Below are 19,195 nucleotides of genomic sequence, written 5' to 3' on the forward strand. Positions count from 1 at the left end.
ATAATAAATGTAGAGATGGTCCTTAAATGGGCTAATATATTTTTATAATGTTCAATTTATTTATATTGGTCAATTTAAATATGAAATATGTTTGAACAGATTAAAAATCTGGTAATTCACTGTATGTCTTTTCTTTTTTATTTTAGATTTAAGAGCAGATAAGTTTGTATGCATAGCTAGCTCCTCCCAAAAATTATAACCATTTCCCACCTTGTGTGCAGTGTTTATAGGGTTCTTAATCTAAACTTGTTGGCAATAGAGAAACATTGCGTGGTTTATCGGATCATTTGAAGTCTACCTATCTCACAGTTTGTTCCACTGTAACCTTGTCGACATACACACTTATAGGCATTGGCTAGGTCAATACAAGTGCCTTGGAGGCAAGGGGAACTTGAACATTCATCTATATCTGAAAAAGAAATGTTTTGTGAAAAACTAAACTGTTTGGTAATCATTTATTTAAATGTTAAATGTAGTATAAACTGTTATTTGACAAGAAAAATATTCATTCCTCTCAAGTCCTCTTACAGTATGGTTTAAAAAAAAAACTAAAGATGGCAATGGATTCAACACTACAAAAAAAAAAATAACTAAACTATCAAATAGATATAGCAAATTTAAGTTTCTAAGTTGTACAAACGTTAACAGTTTTCCAATTTTATATTTAAGAATTTTCATTCACTACTGTGAAGTAAAGATGTCAAATTGATTTTTCTAAGAATCTAAAACCTAATAAAAGCATGATAAATTAATTAAAGATAACCATGATGTTACATCAGTCGCATTTTTATGTGACTTCAGAGTTTTTTATTTCAAAGATCACTGTCACTGGGTAAAGAGTCAGTTTAATTTTGTCTGACCACCAATACAGATATGAAACATGTGGAGATACCGAACAGTTTTCAAGATCACAAGTCCATAAAACAATACAAAAAAGGATACCCCACCTTCCACCTTCCACTTAATTATAAAGGCAAAGTCCATGAAGTGCAGATCAAAAAGTAAAATAGTATCATGAAATTTAATTCAGTGGTACAGGAGGAGTTGCGGATAAGAGATTGGTACCTGGAATATTATGGATAGAATGGCAGTGTCCATGTTTTGATATGGGAAACCCAAAATATGTGTCCTATCAAAAAGTAAAATAATTTTAAGATCACAAGCTCCTCCATAAAACAATACAAAATAGAGAAACATTGCGTGGTTTATCGGATCATTTGAAGCCTACCTTTCTCACAGTTTGTTCCACTGTAACCTTGTCGACATACACACTTATAGGCATTGACTAGGTCAATACAAGTGCCTTGGAGGCAAGGGGAACTTGAACATTCATCTATATCTGAAAAAGAAATGTTTTGTGAAAAAACTAAACTGTTTGGTAATCATTTATTTAAATGTTAAATGTAGTAGAAACTGTTATTTGACAATAAAAATATTCATTCCTCTCAAGTCCTCTTACAATATGGTTTAAAAGAAACTAAAGATGGCAATGGATTCAACACTACAAAAAAATTAACTAAACTAATAAAAACATGATAAATTAATTAAAGATAACCATGATGTTACATCAGTCGCATTTTTATGTGACTTCAAAGTTTTGTATTTCAACGAGTCAGTTTAATTTTGTCTGACCACCAATACAGATATGATGAAAATGGAGATAAAGAACAGTATTCAAGATCACAAGTCCATAAAACAATACAAAAAAGGAGAAGAGCAAACACGGACCTCTTAAACTCAGAGGTAGGATCAGGTGACATGGAAAAATCACACCCGCCGTGTGTCGTCAATCCGGAAATCAGTCAGTAAAAATAATGGACTAACAATAAGTATGAAAAACGTCCGTCAGCATTGGACTCAATAATAAATTGTTTTGCGGAAAAGGTCATTGCATCGACCAAAGAATCTAAGAAATGATGATTTTAAACGAGAATGCTGATATTCTTGTTTCATCAACCTGTTTTTCAATAATGTCTCTGGCTTTAGAAATTGTACTTACGTAGAGCATGCTCTTGTGTATCGAATCAACTGAGATATTCACGTTAAATTACCCCCCACCCCCCACCCTTATTATGTGGTAATAAATAAACTGAAGAAAACAACAGTTGATCAAGATTCAATAAAAAAATTCACCTGTTTCACAGTTAGCCCCTCTGTATCCAGGGTAACAGTTGCATTCATACTTGTTGACTAAATCAATACAGTTACCATAGCGACACGGGGAGCTTTGACATTCATTCACATCTTAAAAATATAATAATAACGATTTTATTTTTGCCGAGATTGAATAAATGATTCTTAGTAAACAATTGATATTTAGTGGCATAAATAAATTGATTGGTTTAAAGAATATGCATTTTGCATCATAATCTCTTTATAGGATAGGCGAGCCATAATTTTAAAAAAAATCAACCAATTATTATCGTGATGACGTACCGTGTTCACATCTTTTGCCAGTAAATCCTGGTTGGCAATGGCACTCAAATCCGTTGATAAGGTTTACACAAGATCCATGAACACAGGGAGAACTCCGACACTCATTCATGTCTCAAATAAAATATGACTCGATCACTTTTTCAATTTTGTTTTCGTATAAATGAAAAATAAATAAACATGAATTTGACAGTCTTATTTAACAAATCGTTGTTATACTAGTATATCAGGTAACAAAGAAAATGTTATCACAAATCTACTGTACCTTTATCACAGTTGTTTCCTGTGAACTCAGCTTCGCAAATGCATTTGTAAGTTCCGAAAAGATCAACACAGGTACCATTTCCACATGGTGAAGACAAACATTCGTCAGTATCTGAAACTAATAATAATTCCTTTAAGAATATTTAAAACAACCAACAATTATGTTGCAAAAGACGGAAAGATACTGCTTAAAATTAAAGTGAGGTCACTACCTGCACTTTTCTGACATATAAAGGTTAAATTGTTCGAACAATCCAAATCATTCCATTGACCACTAGCACCACGCGTTTGGGTACAATCCTCACCCGCCGCATCGTTTGGTTCACTAGGTGACCAGTTTGTGAATGTGCTCACCTATAAATGAAAATGGCCTTTCTTATTATCTTATTATCGGTACTCTGTGCAAAAAAATATCTTGAGTAAGATTTGAACGATTAAATAATTATCCAAAGGCAATTCCTACATTAGAACTATCCAGCCATACAAAATGATTTTCTGTCTGTATGTCGTTAAGTCCAATCCAGTTATATTGGGTTGTACAGTGACCTACAATTTAACGACATGGTTCTGTAACACTCAGAAGAAGAGGGTATGGTTTAAAATTCAGATCAGGTGCTTCACTTACTTTGCACAAAGCTCTGGATGCCTGCATTTGTAATAGACACAAGATCCGCCCCTTCCAGTTGGCAATCTGTTCGGGCTTGATGCCACGTTTTTTCGACTCCTTTACAGACAAAGCAATCGCCCTCATAAAACGTCCAATATGGATAACCTTTACAGAGATCTAAATAAACGGCGACTAATATACATTAATATGAACATATAAAGAAAAGGTTAAAAAAATAAAAAAATATATATATAAACAAAATACTCAGCAATATCGCAATGAAATTAAATACTGAATTTAGATGTTGAAAGGAAATGAATTTGAAAATTTTCTAGGCCACCAGATTCATCCGGAGAGTTGTTCTGTGGTATTGTGTGAATGAAATTTATGGAGATAACGAACAGTTTTCAAGCTCAAAAATCCATTTAACAATACAAAAAAGGATAAGAGCAAAACATCAGAGATAGGATCAAGTGACATGGAAGAGTGAACATTCCCTGCCAAACGGTCACACCCACCTTGTACTACTGGTTTTGACCGGGAAACCACGGGAAACCGTCGACAATAATGGCCTTACAATTAGTATGAAAAACGTCAGTCAGCATTTGACTCAATGATAAATTGTATTTGCTGACAAGGTCATTGTATCCACCATAGAACTTACAAAATGATGACTTTAAACGAGATTGCTGAAATTCTTGTTTCATCAACCTGTTTTTCAATAATGTCTCTGGCTTTAGAAATTGTACTTACGTAGAGCATTCTCTTGCGTATCGAATAAACTGAGATACATGTATATAAACTCCGTATACAGGTGATGAAGGTGTATAGCTGCATAAGTAAGGAAAGTTGACGATTGAAAAGTTAAATTCATCACTTTATCATAAAGCTTGATTGTACGATTAGTAGATTACTATTAGCGTCACTTTTTCAAGTTAAATATCATGGATTTTTTGATTTGATGATGAAATTAATTTTCGCTTATTAATAACGGGTTCGAAGAATAATAAAAATGCTACCAAATCATGATAAATGTACTTAAATGAAAAAAAAATGCAGTAGATTGTCTTCCCATTTAAAAAGTCTCAATATGAGTGAAAAATTATCGAACAGGATTTAAAGTAGCCTACAATCAATCTACTTAAAAAAGATCAAGGTTAGTATTCTTGAGCTAGTTTACAGTATACAAAAAAGTCCAACGTTAAGAAAAATGCCTGCGTATAACCACTTCTGAAATTCAAACATAACGTAAGTGAAAGACTGCACAATACTGGATCACAAAATTAACTGGTTTTGGAAGGAGAAAGGACGTTCGCTTCATTCTCATCATTTCTCAGCGAAAGAAGAATTACAGAAGGACTTTTATTAAAATAGATAATTATAATAAAAACAAACATGTGTAAGATGTTTAAGGTTCATCGATACTCTGAAAAGAGAGATAACTCTTAATAACCAAAATGTCTATTATTCCTTTATAAATTTGCCAAGTTTAAGTGTCTTTTTTGTCCCAAATAAATCTTACGTGTTTCGCAGTTTTGTCCCGTGAAATCCTGTTGACATTTACATATATATCCATTTTCTATGTTTTCACATGTACCATTGACACAAGGGGAGCTTTGGCACAAATCTGTCGCCTGTTGAAGTATTACAATACAACCAAATGAAAATATTAGTTAACATATATGACTAAATATATTGGAAATTAAGAACAAGTGTAGCAATTAATTTGCATTGCCGACAACACTGATGAAAATGAAGTAATTTTTATAATTATCTTTTTTGTTTCCGTGATGTTTAAAAATACAAAACGTCTGGGTGTGAGAATTATCAGGTATATATATAGTTTAATATAATTTGGTAGAATTTATGAGGTAAACATAAAAAATAACCACGCTTTCTCATTAGCTTTTATATAAAAAGCTATTTTATACAAAATATTTGAGTTTTCCCTTTTACCTACATAGCCTGTTAGTACTAAAAAATAATTATTGAATGAAAAGCTTTTATGTTATAACATAAGAAGTTACATAGTATTTCGTAAAATGATTACTTTGATATCAACTTGTAGAAAAATAGAAAAATTCAGGATATCAAATTATTGTTATTCATTAAAGATTATTTCTAGGAAAAACTTTTAATACGATTTTGCCATTCTAAACAGTACAGATGATATGAACACATTTGACATTTAGTCTTCAAATCACTTACATTGCTGTAGACAGGGAAGACAACTGTTGTGATTAGGTATAATACAAAACAATACATCAGATATCTTCCCAACGGCATATTAATGACAAGAATACGCATAAATATGTAGTGAAAATTAATTTTCGGTCTTTCTTAAAAGTATGTAAATACAGGAAGTTATCCCGAGTGTAACGTGATTGGTTAACTTATTTCATAATCATTATCCCTGACCCGTTTACCCCTCTTTTGAAAATAATAATCTGCATATAAATGCTTGCACCATGCATTAATAATTGTATGAAATTAAAAATAGCCAAATGAATAAGGTTCGCTAAAACCCCATTTCAAAATAAAATATAATTTACTGAAGTGGATTCCACTAAAATACAAAAAAATCCTTTGTTGATAAATACTAGAAGTGTTACTAAATGATCAAGGAATATTTTTTTCCAAAATGACCCCCATGTATTAAGACAAGAATTAAATGCTTTACATACATATATTTTAAAACAAGGATACAACAGTTTTTATTTTGTATTTTGACAACCTTAGCATTCTTAGATTTTACATTGATTTTTTAAATTTACATTTGTTTGTTGATTCGTGTTAAAGGAATCTTTTGTTCAGTGGATTTTTGTTTGTATTTCTAAATATATCATCCGTTTTTGCTCTAATTTGAATTGTGCAACAAAGTAAAGTGATGCAACAAAGTAAAGTGATGTTTGTAAAAGAAATTTTTGACAGTAAATGTTTAATCGTAGTTTGGAAATCTGTCAGACTGTCAGATACAGATGGAAACAAAATCAGATTTCTGATTTTAGATTTATCCTAGTTACAATGTAACTCTCATGGGTGGTGGCGAAATAAAAAGAAATAACAAAGCTGCGTAGAATATTAAAACTAAAACACTCCGAAAGTTTGAGATGAGTTAAGCTCAGATGAGAAACCCAAAAATTTAATGTGCAGCACGAAAGTAAAAAAGTCATATGCATAACTGCTCAACAATTTTACTTCTACGAAATCAAATTCATGCGAAACCCCATGTTTTCTTAAACTACGGGATTTTGGTTCCTTGAAAATAGGTGCTTTTTTAGTATTTTAGACAAAAATATTTTCATTATTCCAGTTTTCTAGTATAAAATGCCGCAACGTCTTTTTTACGATTTATGTTTTTTTTTTAATCAGAGAAACTTGCTTTCATGCCGTCAAGCTAAGAAGAAGAGTTTATTCTATGAAGAACAATTTCTGAAAGGAGACTGGCTATTGACAACTTAAATGATAACACAAGAACAGTTCCATTTCAAATATAACTTTTTGCAAAATCTATGGTCATTGATCTTATTTGCAACCACAATTTATCATTTTTAGGGAGGTCCCGTGTTTGCTTATACTCCTCCATGGCACCTGATCCTACCTCTGATGTTTTGGAGGTCCGTGTTTGTTCTGCTCCTATTTTGTATTGTTTTAATGGATTTTTGATCTGGAATACTGTTCGTTATCTCCATATGTTTCATCATGAGGTTGAATGTTGTCTGGCGATAATTTATTAGAATTTCTGGTCATTTTGCCACGGATTTTTTCGGTTACCCGATCATGACAAGGATCACATACAATAGTTGCTCTACTTACAATTTGTAATGTTTAAATGGATCTTTAAGAGAGATTATTGTTCATTATCCTGTTGTTTTATTTTTTCAAATGTAAAGATATTGATTGTGTTGCTCCAATCATTTCAGACTATAATAAAACTTTAAGAAGGGTTAGGGCAGGTTTCACATGATAATTTATATTTTAGAATCTCCGCTACTCTAGAACAATTGCCACACGGGGGACTAACATAAAATACCAACAACCAGTTTGTACATTGTTTTAAATAGAGCAATATTGTCGATTCAAACTTAGTGCTTAGTGTTTCCTATATATTTCCCCTATCAAAACTATGAAAAAATCACCCGTTTGTCCAAAATATTTTTTTATTTCATAAAAACAGTCATGGATACTGATGGTATTTTCTTCGTATGATTATTTTGATAATTCTTTTGAAAAGCCTCTCCCCTTTGGAGGCGGATTTTGTCCCCATCTTTGACACTTTTTAGGTTTGAAATACGCATTCTGTTTACTGTAAATTTTAGAGTAGTGTGAAATTAAGCTTTAAGATTTTATGATGGTTTCTGCTATATGTATTTCTTTCTTTTACCTAATGTGTTTATTTGTGTTTGGTATTGCAATTATACTAATGTGTCGACATATTTTGATCGCTTCTTCATTTATTTATTAATAAATGATAAATTCCAACCTTGTGTTTCCATTTGAGTCAAACAGAGCACTGCCATACATTGCATCAGGTAACCATAACACAATTTTAAACAATGATTGAATTAACTCGATGGTATAATAGAGTTTTTTAACCACTCATTACTTTACTTTTAAAAGGGTATCTGGCGTTAGAGAGTGTAACAGAGTGTAATCATAACAGGACACGGAATAAAGAAAAGCGTGGAAGGTAGGAATAAAAATAACATGCCACTCTCAAAGAGCTCATTGTACTATATTGTGCTATATTACTTTGTCAAAAATTCAAAGAATGGGAACTTTTTAATCGTGAAACAGGAAGATCCGTAATGGTCTTTAACATGTCCGGGAGTTGAGAAGTTCTATTATGACAATCTGATTTTTCTTATCAATAAGTTGAAACAGAAAAATAGTTTATGCATACTGTATTATGCATTGGCAAGTGATAGGTTTTTTCCAGATCCCAGTGTTGTAGACTTTGTTAATGAATATATACACAAACATGTTAAGACTTGCGTGTTTGCATGTATTAATAAATACTTTTAAAAGCCCCATTCAATTCCGATCGTCGACTAATTACTTCAGTTCATTTGTGGATATATCAAAATGAAAATGAAAGAAGAGATTCTCAAATATGTTTATATTTGAATGAAATATATGGAGATAACGAACAATATTCAAGCTCAAAAGCTTATAAAACCAATAACAAACCATACAAATAGGATTATACTGAGGTATAGCAATAACGAACACAATTCAAGCTCAAACGTCTATTTTTGCTTTTCAGCTTTTCTACTGCAACTTTCCTTATTATATAGTTATGGAGATTTGCGTCAAGGAATGATTTTTACAATTGACGAAGTATTTTGATTTTTTTTTTGTTATTTACAGAGGTTTTGAACTGATAATAGTTAAGAAAACATTAAAAGTGGTTAAAGTTATGATATTAGGGGCCTTGACATTTACCAGCACGGGAGATGATAAGAGGTACAATAAAATTACTTTAAAAAATACCTTATTCATGAGAGATACTATCTTCTTTTAAATTCATTTTCCAAAGAAATGAAATTAAAAAAAAACAATCCGGAAGGAAAACTCTGCAGTAGTTGGTCAAGTTGGGAAGGACTGTTTCCGCTCTCTTACTAGGCTACGTAATGTGGGTTTGAAATGGCCCATTGATATCTTTAAGCTAAATTTTTATATCGCAAAAGAGTTTGTTTTATATTGGTTAGCTCTCCAATGTTAAAGCCAATATTCAACAATCAACTGCATTTAATGCTTACGTCTCTAAACTTATTGAAACCGAAGAACATGCTCTAAGTACAATGAATTTTTACTAAGGCAGATTATTGCCAGATAAGTTAATTTAACATCATTTGAAGTAAGCATCGTAAATTCGTTTGTTATAATGAACTTCCAAACAAATAAAAACATATCATTTGGTTACATATTACCTGACATATACTTTTTTCTTAATTTTTGAGCCATCAGTTTGTTTTTATACGAAATTAACTTAGATCGTCATGGTAGTAGTATTCAGTATCAGTGTCTGCCCCAAGATCGGAAGGTCGTGGGTCCGAGCAGAGGCCGCGACTAGCCTAAATCGATAAAAAGGTGCTACTGTTCCTTCGACGAGCGCTCAACATTTTGAAGTGAACGCTGCGGATCCTTCGGATGAGACTTTAAAGCCCGAAGCTCCCTTGTAACGGCAAAACATCAAGCACTTCAAATTTACTTATCTTGACATTGATCATTAGCAAAATCATTTTTGTGCTTTTTTACTGCAGGTCCGTGTTCGCTCTCTCATTTTGTATTGTTTTATGGACTTTTGAGCTTGAATACTGCTATATCCATATATTTCATTTACAAAGACAAATGTTTGCAGCCATGAAATCAGTCTGTTAGCGATATCCGTCAAATTGATACAGTGTATTATATTTAATTAGCATGAGTGCAAAGCATACTTTTTAAAAAATAATGTTCCTCTTTCCCTCTTTATTCATAGACCCAAAATATAAAATGTGTAAAGATTTATTATTGCCATTCTTGAACAGTTTTCATTGTTAGAGTGATCTCTTTTGATAAAAACAAATTGAAATGCTGATTTTGGTTTCCGATCGTCCATTAAAAAGACATTTTCCGTCCCATTTTTAAGCCTGCATTTATTTATAAAAAAAATAAAATAAGAATTTACTTACACAATCATTACTTACATGTATAAATATTTACATTTGCTGTGTTTTTCTAGTAAGCCAACAGTGGAATTTGATTTTTACTTACATGTATAAATATTTACATTTGCTGTGTTTTTCTAGTAAGCCAACAGTGGAATTTGATTTGAATTGATTTTGTTTTAAAATATCAAAGATCTTCTTATTTCAGTATTGAAAGTCTGCATTTCATAAACTTTTCATTATAATTTTTGATACTATAATATTGCATTATATCGTTTAGTGAAGTGTTTATTCATTGTGGAAATTTGTACTGGACTTTTTCGAGAAGCACTGACTTTTACAGTGACATTGAAACCTGTGTCATGTACGGAGGTACAGAAATGATAATTGATAAGAAAACAAGTCTAGTGGTAATAGGTATGGTGTTTGGGACACCAGTTTGTGAAGGGCAGCATTTGAGCACAGGGTGGTTGTCGGATTCTCCATGAGCCAAGAGCAACTCTTGTGTGCATTATTTCAGCCCGTTTTTTTCCCGTGTCATCAAATGATGAGCTAATTATACTTACTGCAAAAGAACTTCCGTGTATTGTCCAAGTATATAAGAAAGTCGTCGACTGTATAAGTCAACGCTCCTCGTAAAAGTCTACTAGTTTGTTTTTAATTTATCCCCATTAAAACATTTTTAATTTATTCTGTGTGATGTTGTATTTCCCCTATGATATATTTTTTTTCAATTACATTGAAGTAAGAGGAAACTTCAGAACTTTTCTTAATAACTTCATTGGCCATTGTCATGACAATACTTGTATGTTAAAATCAAACCTACTTTTCAAATCAAAGAAAATCGGTAAAATTGGCATGTACAACTAGTTTTACATTGAAACCTAAATTTTTTATTTTTTCGCTCTCAAATTGAACTACTCCTCTATTAAATAAGATAATATGTATTCATAAGAATAACAAAACTCAGAAATTTGATGAACAGGACTTATTCAATGAAATGTACTTATTTGTTTAAAGGTAACATTTACATTGGATGTCATGTGGAAAAAAAAGTTAAAATAATTCTTAGAAATAACCAAGAATAAAATTAAAAAAATCAAAATAACGAAAGTCCGTTGAACTCATGAAATAAAACAAAATGATTGTGTGCTTTTCTACTCTCTCATACTCTATTGAAGACCCTCGTTGACAAAATCTAATTATAAGTAGTATTCAGCGACCAAGTCATTTTTATTCAAACGTATACACGATATAAAAAAATGAATTCCGAGGACTAGAAATGAGAGGATTGCATGACTTCAGCTTGATTTATTTTTTAAATATAATTTTAGGTTTTGATTCCCCAGGTAGAACTTCAGGAAAATCAAAAAGAACGTAGTCGTCTTTTTTCAATCTGGAACATAAATTGGGAAGATTAAAACAAAAGTGAATTTGAACTTTTTCCAAATTCACCTTTAATAAACTTTATAACGAAAAGATGAAACATTAAATTGGTTTTCATTTCCTATTACTTTTTTTTCAGAACAATGATTATTAAGTTGAATATTAGATAAGGTTATTTCAAAAAGACATAGAATATTGAGTAAAGAATTAAAGATTAAAAAGTTTCTTTATCATTAATGATAAATCTTACTTTTTCCTTTTCTCTCTTACAACGAGAGGTATTGAAAGAAATCCCAAGAGAATCGGTAAACAAATAAATAGAATCCATAAAAGTTCATATTTAACTACAATGACAAAAAAGAAAGAAGTATAATAAGTATGATTAAATTTCAGACTTGAAAGCTGGGGAGTTAAGTACACTCACATTCTTCACAAATCGTCCCTTCATATCCAAACCAGCAGTCACATGTGAAGGAGTTAATTTTATCCACACACTGGCCATGAGAACACGGAGAACTGATGCATTCGTTGACATCTAAGTCAGAATACACAATATGACTTCAAATGAGAAGAATACAAGTGATAAGCGATAAAAGGAACTAGTAATATTTCTTTATTCAGCATTTTGATATCACTACTTAGAAAATCCTTCGAAATACAAGTGCTTATGGCGCAACTTTTCCTATATCTGAAATAAATTGCTAAAATGATTAAATCCAAAAATAACTATGAAAAATATGCAAATTATAAAGAACTGCGTATGTGATACCTATCTGACAGTTGGTTCCAGTGTAAACCTGTTGACATATGCAACTATACGCATTAACCTGGTCGATGCAAGAACCGTGAAGGCATGGGGAGCTTGAACATTCATCAATATCTGGAAAATATGTACAGTTTCATGAAAATAAAAAAAACCCCATTAATTTGATTTGTGACGAAATTCCACATACCCGTATCATGCATTAGCAGGAAAATATCAGCAAACTAAAATATATCGAGTCATGACATCTTCAATTTAAACACGTATGACATTTTTGCAAGTCTTTAAAAGTATTATCATTAAATAAATGAGCATATGTTTCATTTTATCAATGTTTAATAAATAACAAGAGGCTACATTGAGGAATCATAGAGTATAAAATAGACTGATAGAAGAAGCGTTGTTGCCCAAAAGCAAGAGAAATAGGATGAATCTACAAGATCTTAGGAAGTTTCCAAATAAGTTTTATCTTTCTTAGCTCAATGGTCTAGGGAGAAGACTTTAAATTATTTCTTCTATGCTTTTAGATGTGAAACTTTAATCTTTCATTGTGGCCCAACCCTAACCGGGGGTCATATGCATTGATCTGACGATTTTTATTCCACACTACCTGACGATGTTACCATATAAGTTATATCTTAACTTATCTAGTGGTTCTTGAGACGAAGAGTTTTAAAATATGCCATTAATTTTTCACTAATTCTCAATTATCTCCCCTTTGAAGAAGGCATGACCCTTCATTTGAATTGTCTTTACCCAAGGATACTTTGTGGCATGTTGGTTGAAATTGACCAGTGGTTTTTGGGAAGAAGTTGAGAATGTGAGAAGTATACGCATGACTCACATCCACACGACTACGGACGATAACAGATAGCAAAATGTAACCTTGGTGACTCAGGTGATCTAAATATGGTTTGTTTGTAAAGAAGCATTAATCATGAAGGAAGAAAAATGAACTACCTGTTGCACAATTAGTTCCAGTGTATCCAGGGTAACAACTGCATTCATATTTGTTTACATGGTCTGTACAGTTGCCATGGAGACATGGGGAGCTTTGGCATTCATTTATATCTTTGGTATATTATGAAAAAAGATTTCATAAAGTTGGTCTGTCATTGAAGTACGAGGGTTATCAAAAAGTTCGTGGACTTAGGCTATAAAATTAGTACTATGTTGTCTGAGCTTAAAAAAAATTATTAAGAACATAAAACAAACAAAAAAAAAAGCAAAAAAAGAAATGTTGAAAATTTTAGCTTGATACGTTCACTATTTCATAAATTATTATAAAATAAAAACGACATTATATGATCACCCGGCGCCGTCGCCGCGTAGTTTCATGACGTCCGACAACGTCATTATTTTTCAATGTCCGCTTCTTCTACCTCGTACACTTATTTTGATGAGATTCCCTAGAGACGAGGAAGGACTTCAACCCGTCTTGTTTTTATGACTTTACAATGTCATGAACAACAGCTTTCAATGCATATATCATAATATTGCAAATAGATTTATACATTGGGAGAGATCCCCGCTTGGTTGTGCCAGCATATTTTGTTTTTTGGAGTTCAATAGAGCCATTTAAAACACATGATCCACGTCATTATTTGACGTGATAGATTTTTCAAAACTTGACTACAAATCGACATTCACTTTGCATCCCTTTTCTCTCTGAATCTATTTTGGTATTAAGAACAAGTAATCTGGATGCATTTTTTTTCTCCGTGGCAAGTTTAAATATTTCCTAGGTGTATACCAGTTTTCCAAGGGCTAGACTTTATAGAAAATTGGAAAATGACCCCCCCTTTTTTTGACGTCATTTTCAAGGCAATTTTTGTTTGGATACGCCATGTAAAATTTACAATAACATTTCATAGACCTTCCTGAATGAGGTAAAAATTACATATTTTATGGAACAATAGTGTCCCAACACATAACTGAATTAACGGGATTTTTGGACGTCAAATGTTTATATCAAAATAGTTTACCTTAGTTACACGTAGGTCGAAAAAACGTCGTTTTCGAGGTTGCGCCGCCTGGGCATACCATTGCTTACAAAAACTTTACTTATTTATTTAAAAGTAAAATTTATGCTCTGTGATTTATTCTAAAGATAGAAAAGATGATGATAACTAAATATTTTAAAATTCATTGATGTACCTAAAGCGGTTTTAATTTTATGGCGCTAGTCCACGAACTTTTTGATAGCCCCTCGTATTTAACGTATTATGATATTTTTTTCAAAGTAGCATGTTAATAAATAATATTAAGTTGATGAACAAATATGAATTAATAAAAAAAGATTTTCATTTATGTTTTAAAAAGAAAAATTAAATCTGAGCAGAAGTAGTTTAAAAAACAACAGGAAAATAAAATTTAAAGAATCACTAAGCCAAGATGACATACCGTGTTCACATCGATCACCGTCAAACCCAGGGTGGCACTGACACTGGAATTTGTTGATTTAGTTTACACAGGAGCCTTGTAAACAAGGGGGACTTCGACACGAATTCATATCTTAAATATATATGACGATCTTCATTATTCAAAGCTTCGTCCTCTATTCATTATTTAAAAAAAATCTTCACTACTCTGTTTTCTAGATTAATGTCACATATATTCATAATTTTAAAAAATAATGTTACAGAATGTTTGTTTCACTTATCTACCTTATTTTGCAAAAGCATAGAAAAGAATTTATACTTAGTACATATATCAATTTTCGCAATTTTGACAAGTATCAATGATATAAAAATGTAACACGCTGCCCATTGCAATTTCGGTCATATTTTTCTAATTATTGTAATGTAACAAGAAGAGAGAAAATAATTTTTCATAGTGTACATTACCTATATCACAATTGTTCCCTGTGAAGTCGGGTTGACAAATACATTGGTAGGTTCCGAAAAGATCAACACAGGTACCATTTTTACAAGGTGAAGACAGACAGTCATCAAGGTCTGAAAATAAATTGAAAACTGTAAAAGTGATTCTGACGGAAGGGATGCTTACCTCTCGCAGGCACCTGATCCCATCTCTGGTGTTCCGATGGTCTTTGTTTTGCCCTGTTAAGTTTTCGAATTGCTTACTAAAATAATGAGATTGATCACTGTCTATCATTTCCAACTTTTACAAATGATTACATTCTCTTTAGACAGAAAATGAAAATCACATACGATAACGAAATTTATGAAATTCAAGTAATGTTTATACCGGCACTTTTCTGGCACATGTATGTCAAGTTTGCTGAACAGTCCATATCATTCCATAGACCATTGGTACCAAACATGATGGTGCAATCTTCCCCATTCATATCGTTGGGTTCACCAGGGTTCCAGTTCGTAAAGCTGCCCAACTAAACATTGATAAATTATCTGATTTTTATCTCAATAGGAAGTGAAAAATGGAGGGGAAAATACATTCATTTATGACAGATATCAAATAAATATATACCTTAGAACCATCAAGCCATATGAAATTATTCTCTCTCTGTATATCGTTAAACCCGATCCAGCTTTGTTGAAATGAGCAAAAATCTACCATTTTAGTAAACCAATTAATTTAAATCACCAAGATCAGAAAAAAACATTGTGTGTGATAATGAAACTAAACGGGGACAAACGAGTACTCTTACTTTGCACGAAGCCCTGAATGCCCGCATTTGTAATAGACACAAGATCCGCCCCTTCTAGATGACAGTCTGCTCTGGCATTTTGCCAAGTTCTTTTATCTCCTCTACAGTTAAAGCAGCTGTTCCCATACAGTGTCCAGCTTGGAAAACCATTACAACGATCTACATGTACATAAAAACAATTGATGTTGTTATGTATAATTTTTTTGCATAGTACTTTGCAACCATAAATTTTCTCCTTTTCTATTGATTTTTTAGATTGTTTCATAAAATACATAAAACATCAATTTACTGATTTTAACAAAATTCTTTGTTTTAAATTGAATGTTAATCTCTTAATCTCTCAAGGTTATAAATAATCTTTGGTTAGAAACAATATATCATACGTTTTTCACATATTCGTCCTGTGAACTCTTTTTGGCATTTACATATGTATCCGTTTTTTATGTTTTCGCATCTACCATTGACACATGGGGAACTTTTGCACCAATTTGACATCTTTAAAATATATCAATAGAAAAATATGTAAATGAATTAATAAGTAAACAGTAGAAATCTAGATAAAACTGACAAAAATATAAAAAAAAAAGAAATTAAAATAACTAAAATATTTTGTAATTATTAGTTGCATTTGTTTTCATAAAATATGCGTACAAAACATTCATGGACATGTGTACACGAAGTGATATTTGGAAAAAAAAAAATAAAAAAAAAGATGACAATTTCAAATATTTGATAAATAACTTTAACACATAACTCCATTAGGGCGTGAAATAACAAGATTCTAGATTGAAGAATAAAATATGTTTTTCAATATAGAAAAAGTAAAATATAAAACATTTTTCAAAAAACACCAAATTTAAATACTTTCCTGGTGAGAAATTATTCCATTAATTATAAAATACAAGATCGGGCATTTTCTTTGTATATTTCCTAAATGCTTCACGGATTTAGAATAAATTTCTGCTTTATTTTGAATAGAAAAAAGGAAATTTTGGAATTCTTATAATTAACACACAAAGACGCAAACATAGACGATGCCGCTAAGTTGCAATCCGATATTCCAAACACTTACATTGATGTTGAGAGTGAAGACCCATGTAAAAAGTAAGCGATATACAACTAAAAATATCAAATATCTTTCCATGCTGATATAATGATAAGAATCTACAGAAAATTTTAAAAAACAATTCTCTTATATACGTTAAAAGACGATAGATCTTTAAGGAAGTTATCAAAAGTTTTACTTGATTGGTTCATTTTGAATTTCTAATTCAACTTTCACTGTTATCTAGAGATATATCAATCTTTTATAACTAGGTAAGCACCTGACCTGAACAATCTCTCGCTAAAAAATAGTTTATCGCCCTAGAATAGTTATCATATGATGAAGTCGATGGCAAATTATCCATTTTCTGCAAAAGAAAAATTGATATTTAGAAGTTTTAGGGGAACAAGAAATTTCTTAATTAAAATGTATGTGTGCGAGTGTATATATATAATTATCATAAAAAGCTTCTGTTTCAATACAAATTGAACTCGTAAATAAACTGACCTTGAAATTAGACATCTCCAAAATTATTTTGCTTAAAAAACATTTCTTTTGTGCTCACATGTACTCTTATGTTGATATTAAAAAGATGATCCACGTGTTTGATTGAGAATGTTCTTTGTAGTTTTGGAGATGAGGTATTCAAGCAATCCGTTGAAATTTCCGGGGGTACCGATTGCGCCCCATTTTTATTAAGCCTACTTTTATATTCATACGAAGAAAAACATATTCAAAAGCTTCAGCATAAAAAGTAAACACTTGTGTGACCTTCAACTCGACATTTTGACATATTGAAGACGTATTATCAATTAACAATAGTTTCTTCTTCCTATGTCGACTAGATATACCCACGTAAGCTTGAAAAGTTGAAACGATAGAAACCAAAGAGTCTTACACATTTCACACACAATTTGATATTATGCTGAAAAAAAGATGTTAATGGTAATATAAATTTAATGATAAAAGCAGGATATGGAGATAACGAACAGTATTCAATATCGAAGTCCATAAAACAATACAAAATAGGAGCAGAGCAAACATGGACCTCCGAAACATCAGAGGTGGATCAGGTGCCATGGAGGAGTGAGTATCCCCTGCTGACCGGTCACACCCGCCGTGTGCTCATTGTCATGATCGTGAAATAACGGAAAAATCCATCGTCAATTCAGTGTATAAATAATGGACTAACAATAGGTATGAAAAACGTCAGTCAGCATTTAACTCAGTGATAAATTGTATTTGCTGACAAGGTCATTGTATCGACGATAGAACTTACGAAATGATGACTTTAAACGAGACTGCTGATATTCTTGTTTCATCAACTCAATAATTTACCTCGTTTCAGATATTGTTCATACGTAGAGCCTGCTCTTGCGTATCGGAATCAACTGGGATATATACACTCCGTATGCAGGTGGTGAAGGTATATTGCTGCATAAATAAGCGAAGTTGACGATACAAAAGTTAAAGTCGTCACGTTTATCATATAACTTGGTTGTTAGATTACCATTAACGTCTTTTTCAAGTAAAATATCCAAGTATGAAACAGATGACTTTAACTTTTCATTCGTCTCCTCATCTTATTTATGTAACAATAAGAACTTTTCACCTGCAGATGAGGTTTATACCTTTCAGTTGAATCGATGCAGCAGTGTCATATATTCGTTTAGATTTATGGTCGATACAATGATACAACAACCTATCTTAAACTCAAATACTGACTGACGTTTTGCTTCCTTAATGATAGGTCATTATTTACACCCTTAAATATATAAGGATTTTTCGTTTTCTACAATCATGACAAGGAGCACACAACGGATATGACCGGTTGGCAGGGAATGTTCACTTTCATAGAAATATATGGAGACAACGAACAGTATTCGAACTAAAAAGTCCATGAAACATTCCAAAATTTTAGTGGAGCAAACACGGACCTCAAAACCATCAGAGGTGGGATCAGGTGCCAATGAGAATCACCCGATCATTTCTCTGATGCTTTTTAGGTCCGCGTTTTGCTCTACTACTGATCGGTATTGTTTAATTGAACGTAAGTAATAAATACTTGTCGTTATCTTTATATATCATATATAATAAATTGGCAGACATAGGCATTCAAAGATATGATGATGACGTTTTAACATAGTTACTAGTATCTTCATGTCCACTCGATATATTATAGTAAACTTGACATAAATTCACCGCAGATTCAGTCACAAACGTCTCATGTGTTGATGCTATATTGACTAAAGACGAAAAGTCCAGCTAAATTATATAATTAATGAGATGATTTTAACTTTTTCATTGTCAACTTATTTATTGAATATATTCTCCCAACACCTGCATATGGAGTTAATGTCTCCAAACTCGCAAAGAGCAAGACTTATGTACGATCATTTTTTAAACCGACGCA

General features: G+C 31.8%; 1 protein-coding gene across 1 annotated transcript; it reads right to left on the minus strand.

Moving 5' to 3' along the window:
• Positions 1-226: 226 nt before the first annotated feature.
• On the minus strand, positions 227-16,232 carry LOC134262639 (fibropellin-1-like). The gene is made up of 12 exons (XM_062745014.1): positions 16,121-16,232; positions 15,738-15,896; positions 15,557-15,639; positions 15,317-15,458; positions 14,953-15,063; positions 13,067-13,177; positions 12,113-12,223; positions 11,768-11,878; positions 2,699-2,809; positions 2,437-2,547; positions 1,208-1,339; positions 227-451 (listed from the first exon to the last, which is right to left on the minus strand). The coding sequence occupies exons 1-12, from the start codon at positions 16,230-16,232 to the stop codon at positions 276-278; spliced, it is 1,470 nt and encodes a 489-aa protein (XP_062600998.1). The 3' UTR covers positions 227-275.
• Between the last annotated feature and the right edge of the window lie 2,963 nt (positions 16,233-19,195).

This window comes from Saccostrea cucullata, unplaced genomic scaffold (genome assembly GCF_032062105.1).
Source record: "Saccostrea cucullata isolate Sc308-1 unplaced genomic scaffold, CSIRO_AGI_Scuc_v1 ctg625, whole genome shotgun sequence".
NCBI classification, from domain to species: domain Eukaryota; kingdom Metazoa; phylum Mollusca; class Bivalvia; order Ostreida; family Ostreidae; genus Saccostrea; species Saccostrea cuccullata.

Excerpts from the sequence above, each read along its gene's own strand:
- LOC134262639 (XM_062745014.1), bottom strand. The coding sequence starts at position 16,232 with ATGTCAAATTGGTGCAAAAGTTCCCCATGTGTCAATGGTAGATGCGAA. Across the intron at positions 15,640-15,737 it reads CATTCAGGGCTTCGTGCAAA|ATTTTTGCTCATTTCAACAA; the intron begins GTAAGAGTACTC and ends CTAAAATGGTAG. Across the intron at positions 2,810-11,767 it reads AGGGACGATTTGTGAAGAAT|ATACTGACGAATGTTTGTCT; the intron begins GTGAGTGTACTT and ends TATTAGTTTCAG.